Genomic DNA, 19898 nt, shown 5'->3' on the forward strand with positions numbered 1-19898 from the left:
CGCTGCGCATGCGTGCGTGAGTGCGGCGGAGCTGGGACGGGACTACGACTCCCAGCGGGCCGCGCGCGGCGGGCAGGGCCGCCGCGCCTGCGCAGTGGCCCCGCCGCCGGCGCTCAAGGTGATGGTGGGGACGGGCGGCGCTGCACGTTGTCCTGGCGCGCGCGGGGGGGGGGGGGGGGGCGCGCGGGCGGGGAGCGGCGCGCGCGCGAGGCTGGGGCCGTTGGTGGCCGTTGGCGGCCGTTGGTCAACCGCCGCCTCAGGAGGAGGAGGAGGAGCGGCGGCGGCTCGGCCGTGAGGTACCGCTCGGTGCGGGCGGGCGGGTGGGTGGGTGGCTGCCGGACCCCGTTTGTGAGCGCCTCACGGGGTGCAGGCAGCCAGGGAGGGAGGGAGGCAGGGCCCGGCCGCTGGGGGCGGGGGGCGGCGGCAGCCCCGCGAGTGCCGTGGTGGGGCCCCAGCCGCCCGCAGCGCAGCTCCTGGCGGTAGGGGCTGTGTTTACGTGCTGAGCTCGAGCCCTTCTTCAGCCTCTTCTCCGTACGCGTTGTGTTTGGGCTTGCTCTGGGGGCCTCGGGATCCCCAGGAGGCACTGGCAAGGCGGGACCCTTCTGGCAGCCCTGCCTGGAGTCGTGGTTCTTGTTGGTGATCCCCTTCTGGTAATCACAACCCTGAGAGTGACCAAGTCAGGAGACTCTGACAGCGCTGTTACATCAGCAGAGACTTTTTTTTAATTTTAAATCAAGTGTGGATGTGTGTCAGGTGACATAGCCTACAGGTTTCACCACCTTTATGCCCGCTTCCAAAGTGCCTTCAGCAAGCTGGCCCAGGGGAGGAAGCAAAAGTTTGGGCAGCAGCGCACAAAGTGCCCTCAGAAGCCAGCAGCAAACCTAATTCTTCAGCAGACTGCAACTAACAGTGCTCCTCAGCTCATCTAAGCCCCAAGAGGCTTCTACTGTTACAAGTATAAACTTAATGATTCGCCAAAGTTCTGCTGCTTGAGGAAGAGATGGGGAGCAAGTTCCAAATTTGGAATCTGAGTTGCCGCCTGTGCGCTAGGTTATTTGACTTGCAGCTGCTTCTGTGTGGGAAATGTATGTACAGAGGATAATGTGTCCCCACCATCCATCTCCTGTGGTGCTGACAGCAGGTGTTTATCTCCTTTTGCTGTTCAAAGGCTGCTTGAGGTAGAAGGGGTGTGAGTGGCCTCTGCGGCAGCGCTGTGGAATTGCACTCGCCGCTGGAGAAGCGTTGCCATCAGGGAGAAGAAAAATCATTGGATGGTTTGGGTAGGTGGATATCAGATGGCCTGCACATGGCAAAAAACGAGTAGGCAAATTCACACTCTGAGCATGTAGGGAATGTAAGATAAAAAAGATTTGTCTAGCGCGACTTTCTGCACATCTACTTCACAGACTGTAGCAGCTGATAAGAAAAGATTTTATCTGATTTTTGTATTTAGAAGGATCTGTGTAATTCTGCTGTTGTAAGTGATCTCCAGACAAGCCAACCCAGCTCTGTGTATGTGCTCATAGGCATTGCTAAGGACTGAATCGGTCCCTTTTTGTAAGGCAGGGAGTTACTGGTGTCCCCTTATCTCAGATAACAAGCCTCAGCTTGCATCTCAACATGTTTTTTGGACCTCTGTGGAGTTCTGACTTCAACATTGGCTTTAAAGATAAGGGCGCAACTAATACAGTGGCAAAAGCAGAAAGTACTGATTTTAAAAAATGACTGTAAAACTGGTAGTTGAATCCGTAACATTCCTTGCAATCAGTTTTGCAGCTTGGGAATAAGATCCAACATAATTATTGTTGGTGCTCATATGCTGTAAACCCAGATTGTTGAAGCTGAACATACTTTGAAAATTAGGCACTGAAGCAATTCCAACACTAGCGAGATTTCAGGAGTAAAAATAGAATAAAACCACTGAAAGAACTGAGGCTTGGACTTAACGCATGATTGAAATCTTCAGGGACAGGAGGAACGCTTAAGAACTTGGTAGGGTGTGGCAGTTTTTGTTGGTGAAATTTCAAAACAAGGCTTACGTTCAATATTTTCCAGCACAGTGAGAAGAAAACTGGAAACCAGGCTTTTCGCTGAACCACCCTCTGTCTTCTTAGGAAGGTTCTTGAAAAGATTGGTGCAAGAGAGAAAGTGGCATGAAAGAATGATCTGACCCTTTAAGAAAATGATTAAGGGTCATTTAAATGGAGTTTTATTTTAAGAATACAATCGTAAATGTAGTTTTATTGATTTTTAACTGAAGTATAACTTTCTGTTCTCAACTGAGTTTTATTAGTCTAAGGACAGGGGCTTAAAAAAAAAATCTTGGTTTTGGGGGGTGAGCTATCATGATCTAAAATTTTAAAATGAAGAAGAAAACTGTTGTAACCTAAGCAGTATTCCTTTTTTATTTACTTATTTTTTAATGTTGTCATGCTACACCATCAATCTGACTCAAGTCAAGGAATCTACCAGAGGTACCCTGTAGCCTTTTAGGAATCCCTGGCCATGAGGTCAATCCTTGATCTAGAGTGCTTGAACCAAGTTGTTACCTATCAGAGTACCAAGGGAAAATCTTTGTGCTATGCTGCGATGGTACCTTCCCAAATTGAGCTGATTTTGAAGATACCGGTACATTGAGTGCAACAAGCTTTGTTCTTACAAAGTTGAATATATTGCTTCAAACTGTCAGGAGAACAGTGTGAAACTCAGTTCTCGTTGCATCACCTTCAAACTAGGTACAGATTGTACGATTCAACAAAAAATGACATTTATGTTTCAAGACATGACACTACTCCTTCTAAACAAAGATATCTGAATGGTAAAACTAGGTCTTGTTCCATTTGCACGCATCAGAAAATGAAAGTGCCAGTTAGCTGGGCTGCAAATTTGAATCCCAGGCCTCTGCTATTTGATCTTGTCCAAAAACTGACCTTGGCCATGTGTAGCAGTTGTTACATAAACAAAACAAGAAGTTGCGTGGCTGTGATCCTCTGCAGTTCTCCAAAACTCGAGCAGCCTGTCCTTGCAAAGTGGGATGGGCGAAGAAATTAAGGCTATACAGTCAAATGCTCGTGAACAAATCATAAAACACAACAGCAGGTTTTCAGATACATGGATTTTGTTGATTCTTAATAAAAATGTGTGAGTGGCTTTACAGCAGTTCGGTAAGTTTCTGCCCAAAGTGACTGATGGAACTGTTGAATAGAGCGTGAAGACACTTATATTTTAACTCTGATGGTAGTGCTTAGCCCCAGCATGTGTCAGCCGGTTAACTACTTGCTGTTAATATTTTGTGGATTTCAAAGCTGATTTGCCGATGTTAAAATCAGATGACATCTCTTTCTTCCTGCTGTCGTGAGCTGTGCCTTCTGACGGAGGGATATTTCTGTACTGAAACACAAGCCTTGGGCCTTGTTGGTCCCATCTCATAAAACACAGTGTGCGCTCACAGGTTGTGATCCTAGGATTCTTCTCTTGCTGCTGTATGTAAAGCATTCCAAGATAGATATCTTTGGTGACGTGCATCTTACTTTGATCTGGTCGTAAAGATGAGAGTGGGTGATACAGGCCTGCCTGGGAAAATTAACTTGCTTGCTATTACTTCTCTTGAATGACACATTAGCAAATTTACTTAGGATATCTTCCAAAAATATTTTAATCCTTTCATGAATATTTACAGAGAACTCATAAAAAAGAAAGTACAGAGAACTCATAAATATACACTTTATTCTGCTGTGTCAGTAGGTTTACAGCTCTGCTTAGCTTGTGCTGCCCCAGTTTCTAATTAACAAGGCATGTGAAGGTATTGGACAACAGAAGTAGGTATGTTGTGGGATATAGCTACTTTAATTTTTAGTACGATTTCCTCAGAAATGAAGCATATGTGCTGGAATAAGGGAAGAATGAACAGGGAGGTAATACTAACTAGCTTTGAGAGAGTGATAGAACTCAGAAATAGTAAGCTTTGAGATGCTTTATGAAAGTAGGTGATGTGATACTTCTGAAAAATGGCTACAACTTAAATTCAGTCTTTAACAACCACAAACTTTTGTCATAAACTTAACCTTGTGACAAAACTCCCTAGGAATTCAGTTTTCCTTACGTCGGTGGCTTATAAATTCTCTCCATCAGTAAGAAGGACGGAAATCAGACTGTATATCCATGTTTCTTTCTTGCCTCAAAGTATTGCAGCAGCCCCTGGAAGGACAAGAGCAAGTTGTGTTCTGTAGCTAATAAGGAGTGATTTAAAAGATATTTTTAAGATGCAGCGTATTCTGACTGGAAGATCTTTTCAACTGTGTTTTCTTTCCAGAGCAATTGTAGGCCTTGTAGTGTGTCAATAAAGAATTTGTGAATCCACAGAGCTCCACGTTGTGGGTTTTCTATTAACTGTCCAGCACTTAGGGAGGTATCTCATGGTTTGCCTTCTACTGCTAGGCTCTGTACACTATCAGAAGTCCACTGTGTCTTCCTGAGATGTTTTGACCAGTGGTTGATTGTGAAATTCAGGCGTTTGTGTAGATGACATTGAGGAGTAGGTCCTGAAGACCATGTTTGCTTTAAAATAGATCTCTAGGCCTGTTGGTAGAATGTGGTCTTCTCACAATGGCTGTGTTCGTACCATTTAAATTGCCTTGTCTAAAAAGTTGGAAAATTAAAACAATCAAGTTACTTTTTTTTTTTTTTCCTGTGGTTAATAATGTAATTTATGTTAACATCTGAAATTCTATACTCCTGGTTTATAAGTTTTATTTCTAAATATAAAAGTTGGTGAAAAAATGATTTCCTAATTTTTACAATGACATTACTACTACCTGCCTTTCCCTTCCCACACAGCAGGCAGTAAATGTTCTTCCCTTAATAATGTTGTTTCCTTAGGACTCGTGTCCTGGCAGTGGGTGAAAGTTTGGTGTTACATGGGCAAGGGTGAAGTCAGAACGCTTGAAAAAAAAAAAAAAAAAAAAAAAAGACTAGCTGATGGAAAGACTCCTCCTGGTATGCAGGGGACCATCTGAATCTTTTTGTGGTGCTGTTTAGTAAACAGAAAGGAACTCTGCCAGAGGTTGGTAGCTTCTTCTGAGGACACCAAGGGCGCTTCCTCGGACGGAGCGAGAGTATTTCTTGGCTTCTGATACTGAAGTCCCATCAGAGCTCCTTCTGGCATGAAGTCACCGCTCTGTGAGTCTGATGCTCTTTCAGACACTTTTGGGTGGTGCGGTTTTGCTGATTGCATGGCCAGCAACGTTATCGATCCTGCCCTCTAAGCAAAAGATGCTGCTAAAGGCAAATAAATTCTATCCACTCAGCCATCAAAACCTTATTAAAAGTACTACTACTACTCGTAAGGACAGGTCATGCTTGTTTGTAGAGATGTGGGGAATAGCATTTACCAAAAATTAGACGACGAATGTGGTTTTGAACATCTGTCTGTTTAGTAAATGTTATGATCAGCCTCTTCACGCGTAATTTTTCAAGATTTTCTGATTGATACTACCCATATGGAGAAGTTTGAATCCACAACAGAGAATTCAACACTTAGAATATTTAGAAAAGATTTGTACTGGAAGCAAATGTCTGCCAACAATAATTCTGCTGAAAGATGATCGTTCGGTGTTTTTTGCTGGGAAAAAAAGTGACAGCTTTTTCAGTGTTTGAAAATGTGAAATTTAGTGAAAGAATAAAAGAAAACCTTGAACCTAATGTTTCTTTCCAATGTGGATTGATTCTGTTGGTGTTGAAGTTCTGTTGGGGGTTGGAGGACAAGAGCATTGGTTTGGGGTATTTTGTTTGCTTTTGTTTTGGGGATGTTTTACATATGTTCCTGTGTTGTTTCTAATTGTAAGGCTTTTCCTTGAGCACGCTCTCTGGAAGTCTTTACTCACTTTTAGTGAATTTGATGGGGGATGCTGTTTTCATTGAGTTGTGATATTTTATATGCAGGTTATGTTGGCTAACATTTAATTTACAACGAAATTAAATAACAATTTAATTACAGCTGGTACTGTTGACTACAGTCTGGTTACAGAGGGAAGGGACACAGAGCAGTGAGGTGAGACCTATGAAGACCTGAGGTGGCAAAAATGGTATTTATCAAGACCAGAAAGGGGGGGAGGTTTTGGTAGTCACAATGCAGGGTGAGAGAGATGGTTGAGTCACCATCCCTGGAGGTCTTTAAAAAATGTTTAGATTATGGTTTAGTGGAGGACTTGTTAGTATTAGGTCAAAGGTTGGGCTAGGTGATCTTGGAGGTCTCTTCCAACCTAGATGATTCTGTGAAACTGCCCTAATGTGAGGCTCACTTATGGGAATTATCTTTTGTAGACCCCTTAGAAACTTCCCATTGCTGAGTACACCTACACCACACACCTCCATGCGATGGCCCTCTGGTTGAAAACCCCATGAAAGAAAACCACCAGTGTTTTGAGGGGAATGAACTAATGATACACCGAAAGATTTTAGGATGAAAGGGGCTACTAGGGGTTGCTTGGGAAACTTGTTATATTGGAGTGAAGTAAGAATGAGAGAGAAATAGATCTGATTTTGGTTGTTCGCTTAAAGTGAAAGGTCATGCATGGAAGGCAAAAGAATAAGCAGACAGATACGATCTCTGTGTTGAGCTAAAGTGAGGTGTTCAGCCTTTTTAGCATATATGTATGTACCTGGTTTTAAGTTTAGTTACCTTCTAAGAATGTAACTTCCTAACTTGCTTATTACAGATGTGTCTGTAGAGTAACAAATGGACTGTGCTAAAAAACTCAAGTCAGATAGCACTTTAGAAGGCTGGTTTGTCTTTTGTTTTCGTTTTTATATCCAGAAACAACATAGGAGATGATCAAGCAGATTCACACTTGTTGGAAGGAACCAGAGTAGGGAGACCTTTTGTAGTATTAGTACAAGAGCTGTACTTTTTGGAAAAATTCAGTAGAGGGCAGAGTGAAACTTAAGAATGAAGGAACCCGGCCTAGATGCTCAGCACTGCAGAGCTGCAAAGTTCTGAACGGGGGAAATTCTCAGCTCTGAACAGAGTTCAAAGCTAAAACATAGAATAGCTCCAGATATTAAAACAGTTCTGAAGAGCAGAAAGCACTGCACACAACTGAATACTCGTCTAAAAGAATTGGGGAGAGAACATTCACACTTTTACGTTATGCTCAACTGTGTGCAAGCTTGAGATCCGATGCTTTTCAGCGTACAGGAGAAGAGGGATACCGCTGTCACATTGATGGGGTGCAGATCAGCTGTTAAGCCTCCTGTTTAGCATTCCAGCTCTGTAATTCAGCACAGACACTGCATTAGGTTCTCCTGCTTTATTTACGTTCTGAATCCAGTGTTCAGAATTTATACAGAAAGGTCTACAAGAACTTCTATTCTGCCTAAAAGCTGTTTTTATTGTGCTTACCAAGACTTAAAGGATCTGAACATGGTAGCAGTGGAGATTGCCATGTATTTAGGGATCTTAATGTCAAAGGGTTTATTCTACTTTCTTGACCAAAGTTACTGAAAACATTACTAAGTTTAAACAAGAACTGCAGTAGTTTAGATAAAAATGAAGGTTAAAAAATTGTTTGCGCTTACATTAGTATTGAACTGTAGTAATATGATAAGTGTAAAATATACCGCTTAGCATTTAATAAGTAATGATACAGAGATCAGCCCATTCCGCCTCCGTCATGCCTAACTTACTAGAGCAATTCGTCTGTAAGATTACCCCTGCATTGTGTTTTGATGTGATGACTTTCAGCAAGATTTTAATAAATTTCAGCATGACTCAGTTTGCATTGCTCCCTTTGGCCTAAAACACAAATGTTCAATTTTTCAGGCAGCTCTGAGTGATGGGCAGGATGAGGCAGCTAGTGATGCCCAAACTTCAAATTACAGCCAAGTATCTTAGGTTTGAATGAATAACAGATTGTATTAAGGATACTGCAGAAGTAGTAAAAGCTGAAATATGAATTTTAAATGCTTATCCATATTCTCTTGAAGTACTTATGCAAAGAATAAAAACTCCCAATATGCTGCCATTTCCCATCCATGGATAGTGAGTGCATGCTATGCTGAAGCATTTCAGTTATTATGAGGTTTATAGCTACATTTTATGTCGTGTTTAGAAAAAACAGTGATGCTTTACATATATTGCACTATTGCTACAACGGTTTCAAAATGTGTCCCCAGCTTTTTTAGGCAACGTTTTAAGTTCAGTAGATTTTTGTTTTTTGTTTGTTTTTTTTTTTCTTCTTGATTTATTAGCTTAATGTTTGGCAATGTGCTTTTTAAAATGTTGTCAATAAATTGTTGAATAATTTAAATGTGAAACAAGTCTTTTTTTATTATATTGCTTATATTTTTTATTCAATATAAAGGTTTTCTTATTAACCTGGCTGTTTGCGTGGGATCTCTGTGCATTTACTTTTTACGCAATCTAAAAGGTGAACTGGAAAGGATTTCTGAGAATGTGGTTTGTGTCCTTTCCAAATTCTGCTCTATATACAACACAGACCTCAAAGTTTCCTTGATTTTTGCACTAAAATTGACAGGAATGTAAATTAATTTTCTGGTTTCAGAGAATGGTGCCTGGGGAGTGGAAAAAGCTCATGGATTTTCAGTGGGAACTCTCCTGTGGTATAATTAATGTTCTGTTTTCAAACACTAACAGAATAAGTGCTTTAAATTCGTCCATATTTACATATTGTGTCCAGAGTGTTTCTTGTGGAACTGGGAAAATAAACCAGGCTAGTCTACTTACATTATGCCCTCAATTCCCCCAGATGTTTTCTGACCTCTTTTACAAAAGAGAACTTAGATGGCAAAAGGTTCAGTCTTACATCCACCCCATTTTCACATTTTATTTTCACTGGTAGCTCAAAACTTTTTAATTATGAAAGGGTAACTATTTTTATAGAAATTATCCTAATGAAAGCTTCATCCAACGTTCTCTCTGACATAACTTCCCTTTCCAAGAGCAGATATCCCCAGCACTCTTTGCTGTACCTGTGTTGGCCTGCTTGTTACTTTGGCATTTTCCAATGATCCTTGATCCTTTTTTGCTTAAAATGTTAGCACATTGCTAAAACCACTGATTCAGGGTAGTCATACAGTCCAGCAATGTGCCACCAAAAGATCCTGAGCTTCTGTTCAGGATCCTGTTGTCCTCAGGAGTAAAAGCAAGTGTAATCTCTACTTTCTAGTAATCACTGACTGCGTTTCAAAGACTTAGCAGCACAAATACAAGAGACAGGATGCTCCTGCAGCACATCAGATTTGTGTGAAAGCTGTTCTAAATTACAACAGTATAAAAGTTTCCCAAACAAAGCCTCTGGCAACTGTGATGAGGAGCTGAACTGTACTTTTACTCGGGAGGCCACCAGAGCACTCCCTTATGTCAGAAGGCTTGTTAATAACCTGTCATGAGGCAGACGTGCTTTCAGAAACTCAGTGGATGTCCAAGAATCCCAACCAGGAGTGTGTCCTGAACAGCCAAGATCTCTTCAGCTCAGTTTACAGCCAGCTGGAGATGCTGCTAAATAGCTGGCCAGAACATGACAGCGCTGCAGAGGAGACCTTATCCAAGAAGTGTTTATAGATTATTTCATAGCTTGTCCTGCTAGCGTCTATCTGGTTACTGACTACATGAGATTCTTATAGCAGAGAGCAGCTGTATTTGTCCTTAGACATCTCCATGTTTGTTTGTTGTCGTCTTTTTTTTTTTTTTTTTTTTTTTTTTTTAGCTTGTGGCATGCTTTGGATAAACCTAATGCAAAAACTAAGATGCTTTAAAATACCTTCCCCTGCCCAATTGTCACGCAGCATCCCACCAGCTTTTCCACCCTCGTATTTGAAGCTTCTCGCTTCTGTCTTTCTCTGTGCTTTTGCAGCATCATGCAATAGCATAAAAGCAATACATTAAAACTAAGAAATATTTTTCCAAAAGTCACCCAGTGCAGTTGTGAATAACGTCTAGCATATTGTTCTTAGAATCTGAGGGGTTTTCAAAACTGAAAGTTACAGGGGCAACTGTATAACTCACATTACTAATAATTATCTTGAGGAAATTATAAATTTATTCATAAAGAATAAAGTTATGCCTCAAAGCTGTGGGTTGACATGCTGCTTTCTGCTGCCTGTTGAATGTACTGGATACTAGGAACTTCTCACTGATCATGTCATTGTGTTGTAAAGGACAGATTGATCTATATCTTTCTCATGTTTTAGAAGGATGAAACAACTGCAATCTCGTATTTCTTGGGAATTCCAGACATTTATTGTGCACTTTGGGTTGTCTGTCCTGTTTAAGATCTGTTTGCAATGGTGAGCCAAGTAATTAAAACACTACAGTTGAGCAGCTGCGCTCATCACCCCTTTACCTGTAGTCATTGCTTTAAAATCAGTTTACAAAGTGCATGCTATCATAATTTATTTTATTCAATTGATTTTCCTATACCCTGCTGTAACCATTGTAAATATAATTCTTGCCTCCTTTAGTCTTGTAGTGCTATGTGACAATATCATCATCTTCTACTTACACATCAAAAGTCTCTCCTGTTCCTTTAAATAAGTAAAAATAAAACAAGTATCCATAAAGCAGTAGGATATCTTGGAGAATTCCAACCTTGTTTTGAAATACCTGTTTTATTCTCTCAAACGTAAGCTCTATTACATCTAGACCTTTCCTTATACATTAAGTATCTAACAAAAAGCTTTTTAAAGCGGAGGAGCAAAAAGTAAGGTAGTTCTTAGAATATCAGCTAGAACTTACTGTCATCTGTGCTTACAAGGTTCGGGACCTTTTCAGGATCTATGCAGATGGTCAAAAAATTTCCCTTTGTGCTGGAGGGTCTGGCATCCTGGAGAAAAACTCTAGTTAACAAGCTCCAAGTCTGTCTGAGGACAAAGGAACAACAAAAACATTGTAGCAGGTCCTGTCAGTGGCCCTGCTTTTTTGCCTGCTTTCAGCCAGCGGTGGCAGTCTGACTGCTGTCCAGTCTGGTGATGAAGGGCACTTACCCTCACAAGCAGCCACCCTGAAACTCACTCACCAGTCACAGCAGTGTTAGCTGCTGACTGGTGAGGATTGAGCACATAGTAGTGACCTGTTGCTTCTTCCTGTTGAGGAATTACAACCTTTTGGGGTTGCTTTGGGTTTGTTGGTGTTTGGGTTTGTTTTTTTGTTGTTGTTGTGTGGTGGTTTTGGTTTTTTTTTGGAAGTCCTGGAAGCCATTTCTAACCACAGTGTTTTGCAGCCATAGCAGTATATCAGAGGTGTGTAGCAGTGGTGCTTTTGTGCTATCAATAGGTGCTAGACAGCAAACCTAGAAACAGCATTCTGAGAAATGCTAATAACAGGAAAATGCAGAAACACCTTTCAGTTTCCTCTTGCTGCTGTATCATTAGTCACTGCGTGGCCAAATGAGTTCCTCCAAAGACTGTCGGATTGCAGAGTCCTGTTAGTAATGAGAGAGAATCAGCATTGCTTTCCCCATGCTGTATGGTGGCAATTTTCAAAGCTTCTTTGGAATTTGGGAATAGGAAACCATCCACTGAGAGCAGAACAGTGAGGTACAGTGGAAGGTCCACGTAGGTTGGTAGGTATCTGTTGTGGGTCTGCTGGCCGGATGTGATGGAAACCTGTTTGGGGCAGGTGCTCAGAGTGCTGTGTGCTGCCAGTGAGGGGAAAACAGCCCTGTGGGGTGTCAGCCCTCAGGAGAGGAGTGTGAGTGGCTATAGGCAAGCTGTGTAGTTTTTGTATGGTTTATTATAACTTCTATAAATCAGTAAGGTGGTTGGTATATGAAGAAGTACCATCAAGTGTTCTCACCGCTTTTTGTTTATAGAAACAATTACATTTGTATCTAAGAATTCAGCAGGAAGCTCTGCTTCTCATAAAAACAGAAATACAACAAGCAGTTGCTGCTTCCAGTGAATTCTTACAGAAGGCCGTCTCGTTGAGAGGCAGAACCTGTAGATGATTTACTGCTCTACAAGCAGCAGCACTTCTTGGCTCCCACTGAGTTCATAATTCAGCAGGAGTGAGTAACCACTGCTTTACTAAGAAACAAGAGTCCAGTTTTCCCCTTGTGATGAAGTAACCTCCTCTGTTAATATGAGTTCCCCAGAAATGGGTGTCTGCGCTTCACATGCAAGATAGATGTGTCCAGGGAGTTTGGAACCATTCCTCTGATGTTTTCCCTGCATCAAACATTGTAATTCTAGTAATTCCAATTAATTTGAGCACAATAATTACATAAAAAATAATTACGTTAAAATATCTAGAAAATATACAGGCAGGAATGTTCCATCAGAAGTCCTCTTGGACTATGAAACTTACCTCTTGGAAGGAAACACTAGTATACGGTTCAAGAATTCTTAAGCTACACAGAAAAGAAACTGTCGTTTGTGCTGTCAGAGTCCAAAAAGAAAATTGCACCAGTATCTTCTTCATTAAGCAAGGTTTCAGGCTGAACAAAAATAATAGTATCAGTTGGCTGTTCTTTCTGTTTGTCTAAATGTGCCCTTTTTCCACTTTGACAGAGTCATCAATATGTTGAAGACATACTTGTGAAAGGCGGGGAACGAGTGGAAGAGTAGCAACTCTTTGAAGACACGAACTTTATCATACCTTTTGTTGCATATCTGGAAAGTAGTAAGGGGTATGTATGACTCCATTTTTTTAAACCTCTGTTTATGTTATGAATTATTGATCATTTTCAACAGTCTAGATGAATTCACTATCAAAACACCTGGTTAATACATATCCGAAAGCTATAGGTGAAGGAGAAGATGATGTGAAGATGACGATGGAGTTTCAAGTAAACTTCAATGATTTCTGGTTTGTATGAGGAGTTGTTATGGTAGTTAAAAATTGAAAGCCATGGTCGATTTACAAGTTGTAATGCAACTGACTTAGCTGGTGTTAGTTAGATAAAATCAATTAGTGGTGCTTTTCTTTGGTGGGAAGGAAAGTTAGTTGTTCAGTAATTTGCAGTTACAAGTTACTATACACACTGTACAAAATTCCTGTCCTGTTTTGTGGGGAACCTCTCAGTAAGTGGTTCTTCCAAACTTTCAAGAATAACTGGTAAGTGTTCAAAATCATAAGGCTAACTGGGTTATCCGCAGTTTTAAAATGCGCTTTTTATTGCAATATTTAGGAGATTACAGTTTAATTTTTGTTCTTTTAATTCACAACATGCAATAGCACCAGCCCAATTCCTAATAGATGTATACTGGCAGGTTATTGTGGTTAGGTTTGTTACTGTTAAGACTTCATTAATTATTTTTTTTACTGTATGAATTTTTACTTTTAAATAGTGTAGAACACCAAAAATTAATGTTAATTATACTACATGTAATATCTTTTTAAGGTACATCCCACCATTACCAAAGCTCTTCAGTAAGGTTGCACTATATCCGTCTAGGCTGGAAGTATCACCTGAACTATCAGTTGCTTCTGGAAGTGAACTTTCAAGAGTAGCTTTTCAACAGCTCTGCCATATTATACAGATAAAAGCAGTAGCTAGCACTAAACATCTGAAAATGTTTTCAGAGAGTAGAGTGAGCATTTTAGTTATAAGGGGCAGTGTGTGCTATGTGAAGTGGACGTTATAGTTCAGACTACTAATGAGGTGAGACCTAAAACGATTTGCTTAATTCTAGAAGATAACAGAATTTCTGTAAAGGAAGATAAAGCCTTTTAAAATAGAATAGAAAGCAAATTTCAGAATTTCAAGTAGCATTGGAGGAATTACAAATCAGGTAACTGAAATGCAATTTGTTTACTCTTTCCCTGTTGTTTCTTCTCTACAGAAGACTCGGCCAAATTTCATCAAGATGCAAAGGAGTGTATTACATACAGCATCTCAGCTGGCGCACGGGATGTGTTTGGTTTTGCCTCGCACTAGTGTCTTTCAGTGCATAAAAGGACAATCGGTGTCATCTAATGTTGGGTGCAAAGTGATTTTGGCACTGGACCCTCCTAAACGATGTCTTCATGCAGGTGTAGCACTGTTAACCTCAAAGAAAAGTGCTTTGTCATCACAGCCAGCAGACTCTACTCCCAAAGTATCAGAAGAGAGGAATCCTTTGACTTCAGCTGCTGATGTACCCAAGCAGAGCCCCGTAGAGACAGATTCTTCAGATCCCGATCCATTGCAAGATAAATCAATTAGTCTTGTTCAAAGATTCAAGAAAACTTTTAAACAGTATGGAAAAGTCATGATTCCAGTTCATCTTGTGACTTCCACGGTGTGGTTTGGATCCTTTTACTATGCAGCCATGAAGTAAGTTGATATTTTGTTGCACTACTCAATACTGATGTTGAATTGAGACAGACTCACACTGGTGAAAGGACATAAATTATTACTCCGTGTTAAAAAGTGCCTCTAAATCTAACAGGGAAATGAGCCTACATTTTTACCTGGAGCACAAGGTTAATACTGAAGTACTGGATTTGTGAGAGTGGCATGTGCGTACCATTATCGTGCGGTTATTTCTGTACACCAGATGTCTTGCTTACACTTGGAGAAATGTCAGTCTCCCCAAAATATGCGTGGATGTAAACAGCATCAAAATGATTAGTAACCTTTCACAGGATAAAAATAAAGATTTGGAATCCTGATTATGAGTTGCTAGATGAGATCTTTATAGACCTGTGCTTTTTTTGTCTTTGTATTTGAAGGATTTTCACCACTTCCTTCTCCATTCATCCACAGTCCTCCCCCATCATTGGACTTTCAAATCTTTTACCTCACTCTGAGCTCCTTACAGAACACATTTACCTTTTCGCCTTTTTTTGCTTGTTTCCTGTATTCCTTCCCTTTACCGTAAAAATTGCTGGTGTAGCCCAGACTTCTGAATGGGAAATTAAATACTTTTATGGCCAAAAATAAATATTCTTGTAACTTTAGTTTCTTTCAGTTATAGCGTGGGCCAGATAATGTTTTGGAAAATGGCATTTATTAGAAAAACCATCAGCTATAAGCTGTTGGTTCAGATGAAAGAAGTTTTATCTATCTACAAATGGTTTGGTAAATATAAGTAAATGTTTATCTCTGGATTGCTGGTGTTGTATATTTAATAATAGAAAGCATGAAACAGTGGCAGTTTGTGACAGCAAGAATGGGGCTTTGACATCAGAATGCCTTACCACACAACTGTTTGTTTTAGTTACTCTAACCAGCTGGCATAATTGCCCTTTCTAGGAGCTATAGATCCAAATGTCATTCTAAATTTAGCTTGTCAGAAGAATAAAGGTCCAGAGCTATTAAAAATATTTTGCTTTGGATGAATCCAGGTTGATGCTCACATCCAGATATTTCAGGTCGAGTTTTCATCAAACACTAAGTTAGCTGCTGAAATACATATTTGACGGATGAAAGCAACTGAAATATTTAACTAGAAGCTAATTATAACAAAGGTTTGATATGTCATGCTACGGCAACAGCACCCTCTGGAAGTGGAAAAATAACTTTGAGAATGACTGCTCATGACACAAGACTAAACTGTGGTGGTTTAATTTAATACCATTGATTAACACTGTCTTCCAGATCTTCCTCCAATTTCTACTTCGGGCATAGGCCTTCAGGTTGTAGATCCTGGTAACTGGTAGAAAGCTTCTACCTGCTTCTGCTCCTGATGCTAGAGCTATCATATGCACAGGACACTTAAAATGATGAAAATTTTAGTTAGAAGTGGATGATGATGATGATAATACAACATTTCTAATTACTGGAAAGTCAGGCCTTCTATAGTGGTGTGTAGCTTTCTACTACAGTGTAAAGAAGGACTGTCTTTTGTTTTTCTTTATGCTGATGTTAGTTTCACTCGTCTTCAAAAAGAAAGAAGTTTTATGACAGGAGCTCCTCTATCTATTCTGCCACCTTGCATTAACCAGGTGGAATAGATGGGCTTAAAAGCCCTCCTGTCTTGTGTATATAATTTATGCTTCCTTTTCTTTTGCCACATTCCATTTGTTCCATTTAAAAATGAAGGCAGCACACTAAACTCTGGATTTTGTACTTCTGGGCATGTTGCAGATTAGTCTGAAATTTCCAAAGGGGAAAAAAATAGGCAAAACAGAGGTTGCACAACTGGAGCCTAAGTAGCTGTGTTAAAACCACTACGCTAACTCCAAACATAGTAAGCCAGACACAGGTAAGTTTGTAGTTGATATATTATCCAACAAGGATAATGTAAATGAGCTGCCTCTTGGTGGAATGCAGAATAAAAAAGCTTTAATTTGTCTATATGTATAAAAATATAAACCTTTTAAGTGTATTGCTTAGATGGAAAAAATATTTTGCTATCAAATTACAAAGATTGTATGATGGAGTTTAAGAATGGAAATGATACTATAAATCACTGTTCGTGTTTCCAGTGTCATCCTACTCATTTTCATTTTTTTTTCTCTTTGGTAGAGGAGTGAATGTTGTTCCATTCCTAGAGTTGATTGGCTTACCAGACAGCATAGTAAGCATCTTGAAAAACTCCCAGAGTGGAAATGCACTAACTGCATATGCGTTGTATAAAGTAAGTATTTGGATGGTTTGTAAACAAGCTCTAAGTCTTACCCAGTGAAATAAACAGGGTTTGTTTGTTTAGATTAGAAAGAATTAATGCTGTTTTCTCTGTTTGATAGTTACACATATTTCAGCATTCATTTTTGTGGTAGGAATAGTCACTGGAAAGTTGGTATGGGCTCTGTGTTCCTTTAAGGAATCTATCTGTATTTCTAAAATAACTTCTTTGTTTGCTGCAGGATGATAGTCTGCCCTCAGAGATTTAATTACAATTAAGCTGTTCCTCTGTATCCCTGGGATAATTAACTGGGATAGCAAAGTAAATTTTAAATACTTCACGATTTCCAGATAAAAGCAAGGGTATTTTTATCCTAGATGATGAATTAGTTTGTCTTTCTATTGTAGTTCTCTATCATTCTTAAGTACTTTCATTGTCCACTTGGATCAATTACTTACATTCAGGTTTGGGTCTCGTTTGTTGTTTTATGTGCAAAATCTGTGTTTTGGGAGCCTGAAATGTGTCAGACCGTACAAAACCAAAGTACTGTATTCACTTCAAATGCAGCTCATCATATCTGGAAAGAAAACCGATGTACTATTTATCTGTTACTTTAAGGTTTGTTTTTTTTTCCCAAACAAAACATGAAAGCACTGTTCTTCCAGTCACTCCTGTACCTGAAAGAGATCGATAAATGTGGTTAAATAAAAAGATTTTATTACAGCTCTGAGATTTGGAAGAAACTTTCAAGGCATGAAAGTACTAAAATAGGTTGCAAATGGAAGATTTTGCATGCTTTATCTTTGAAGTTCTGAAAATACGCAAGTTATTCTAAACTCTCTAGAACAACTAACCTAGTTCGTTGTGTGTTGGATTAGCTGACCTCTGAAGGTCTCTCTTAGCTCTGTCTTTCTATATGCAAGTCTTATTTTTGGACTGAAGGTTAGGTGCCTATACTCTCGTGAATTTTAGAATTTAAAGCATATCTTGTTGTTATTATTTCCTCTTTGCTTTTATAGTTCATTGCTCATGTACTGGCTGTTCTGAATTGCATTCTGAGACACCTAATGCTCTTCCCACAAGCTGCACAGGGAGGCTTTTTAAAAGGGAAGTCTAACACTTGTGCTAGTTTGTGAAAAGAATACTTAGTGTAAAAGGTATGCATTTGTAGAGAATGTACTGTTAATTGTTTTATTTCCTTATAAATAGAAGATATTTTTAGTATCTGACGCTGGCCAAGATACTTAATATTAAAAGTACCACCTGTTGGATAATACTGTCCTGTTTTATTCATGTTGTCTATTCTTTGGTTTCTTTAAGATTACAACTCCTGCCAGATATACCGTGACTTTGGGAGGAACGTCCATCACCGTTAAATATCTGCGTAAGAGTGGCTATATGTCTACACCACCACCAGTAAAGGAATATCTACAAGATAGGATGGAGGAAACGAAGGATAAAATTACGGAGAAGATGGAGGAAACAAAGGATAAAATTACGGAAAAGATACAAGAAACCAAAGATAAAGTTTCCTTTAAAAAAATAAAGGACTAGGAGAGATGCTTAATTTTTAGATATATCTAACTCAGCACTTTAACCTTTTTTTGAGGCAGGAGACAAAGTGCACTTCTGAGATTTCTTTTTTGTTTGTTTTTGTTTTTATTGGTGTTCTTTGTTTTTGTCTGGAAACTACAATTGCGCTGTGGATTTAAAAATTCTGTGTATTCACAAAGGCTAAAGTTTTCTGCGAGGGAGCAGTTGTGACAGTTTCAATTTATAGAAGCAAAAATGAATCTCAGATGAGAAGTTCATGTCTAGTGGTGATAGTATTAATTCCCCAGCCACCATTTTTTTCCATCAAAATGAAGATGGTTTCTTCCTAAAGCTACTACTTTACACCTCCTCCATCTTAGTGCACAGCCTTTTTTCCATCAGGCTGAATCTTCCATTAAACGAGAATGAAGATTTCTCTACTGGGAAAGAAAACATATTTTGGGTTTCAAAGTATGTGGACCCAGACCTCTTTAATCATGATCATCTCTCAACGTGGAGACAGACCATTATCACTGATACTGCACATGAAGGAACGAATGGACTACTTACTCAGTCTGAATGAATTTATAATAGCTACGCTTGACTTCAGCTGATCTGTGACAGTTTACAGGTTGAGACCATGAACCTTTCTTGGAAAGTGCATCTCTTCAGAAATCTCAACTGAAAGCGATAGGAAGATGAGTTAATCGCAATAGCCATACTGTCAAGTGTACTATTTTTTTCTAAAGCTGATTTACAGTAGGAAGTTATTAAATGAATCAATAGTGTATTAAAAACTAAGATTTTTTATTATGTTAAAGTTTACAAAACTGTTCTATTTCATGGTAACCCTATACCAACAACAACAAAAATCCAGAAGAGAAAAGTTTACTCAAGCAATTGGTATACTAATGTGACTTTTTAAATACATACAAAGTTAGAGTTAAACCCAAAAGTTCCTCTTAAAGGATCCTCCAGATGTCAGTAGAACAGTTTACCTTAAAATAAGCATAATTTCTGAGACAGCAGTCAGTCTACCAGAATTCTATTCCTGAGTTTTTTAGGTCGAGCAAATACTTATAGCTGAAATGGTAGAACTAAATTTGAATCTGCTCTATTTGACTGGGCAGGCAAACTTCTCTCTTTTTATTCAAATTTAGGTTAAATTTCAGTGGGTTCTTTTCTACTTCCGTTACAGACCTCACTTTCTAGCAAATCTCTGCATGTATGTCTTGTTCAACAAAGGTAGTTTTTTTGCAGCGGGATATGTGGAAGCAACAGAGTTGGATCTTAAGCCTTGTAACTGACTAGGATAAAGTAATATAGCTGATACTTTATAAGCCCCACACTTCAATGTTTTCATTCAAGTCACTAAGGTCCTGTCCATGTGTAACTGGGTTGAACTTCATTAACTTAATTGTGGAGGATTGATTACATACTTCTCTGTCTCTATCCACGTGTCAAATAGTAACTGCAATCTAATGCCTACCTCACAGGGATGTTGTGAGGAATAATCACTGTATATTTGGTGCCCTGAAGATGTAAAGTGCCATGTTTCTGATAAATACTATTAAAAAGTAACTCTCTCTAACTATGAACTCAGGCTGTTGAGGTGAACGCCGCTGTAGGACTGGAGCTAATAGCTGCTTTTCCTCCTTTCTATTTTAGTGTAAAATTTTTTTCTTACTATCCCTGCACACGTTTTTCTGACATTATGCTTTGCATAATGCTGCAGGACACAGGCAACACTGGCTGTGAAAAAGGAAAACCAAGAGAAAATATGCTCAAGTCCACCCTAGTCATGCTGTTGGGGCTGGGGCCAGGGGCTGGGATCTCGCAGTGTGGCTCTTGGGTCT

The 19898-nt window shown here is 39.6% G+C and overlaps 1 protein-coding gene across 3 annotated transcripts; it reads left to right on the plus strand.

Annotated features, from left to right (window-relative positions):
- The first annotated feature begins 6 nt into the window (after window positions 1–6).
- On the plus strand, window positions 7–19633 carry FAM210A (family with sequence similarity 210 member A). Of its 3 annotated transcripts, XM_084511084.1 has the most exons (6): window positions 216–296; window positions 1169–1280; window positions 12526–12644; window positions 13801–14273; window positions 16410–16521; window positions 17830–19633. In XM_084511084.1, exons 4-6 carry the CDS (start codon window positions 13825–13827, stop codon window positions 18061–18063), a joined length of 795 nt encoding a protein of 264 aa, XP_084367210.1. In that variant the 5' UTR covers window positions 216–296; window positions 1169–1280; window positions 12526–12644; window positions 13801–13824; the 3' UTR covers window positions 18064–19633. The 3 variants fall into 3 exon arrangements, with proteins under 3 accessions (XP_084367211.1, XP_084367209.1, XP_084367210.1); XM_084511085.1 differs by lacking the exons at window positions 216–296; window positions 1169–1280 and adding an exon at window positions 7–118; XM_084511083.1 differs by lacking the exon at window positions 1169–1280 and having other exon boundaries at window positions 191–296.
- Window positions 19634–19898: the final 265 nt, after the last annotated feature.

This window comes from Aythya ferina (genome assembly GCF_964211825.1).
Source record: "Aythya ferina genome assembly, chromosome: 2".
NCBI classification, from domain to species: domain Eukaryota; kingdom Metazoa; phylum Chordata; class Aves; order Anseriformes; family Anatidae; genus Aythya; species Aythya ferina.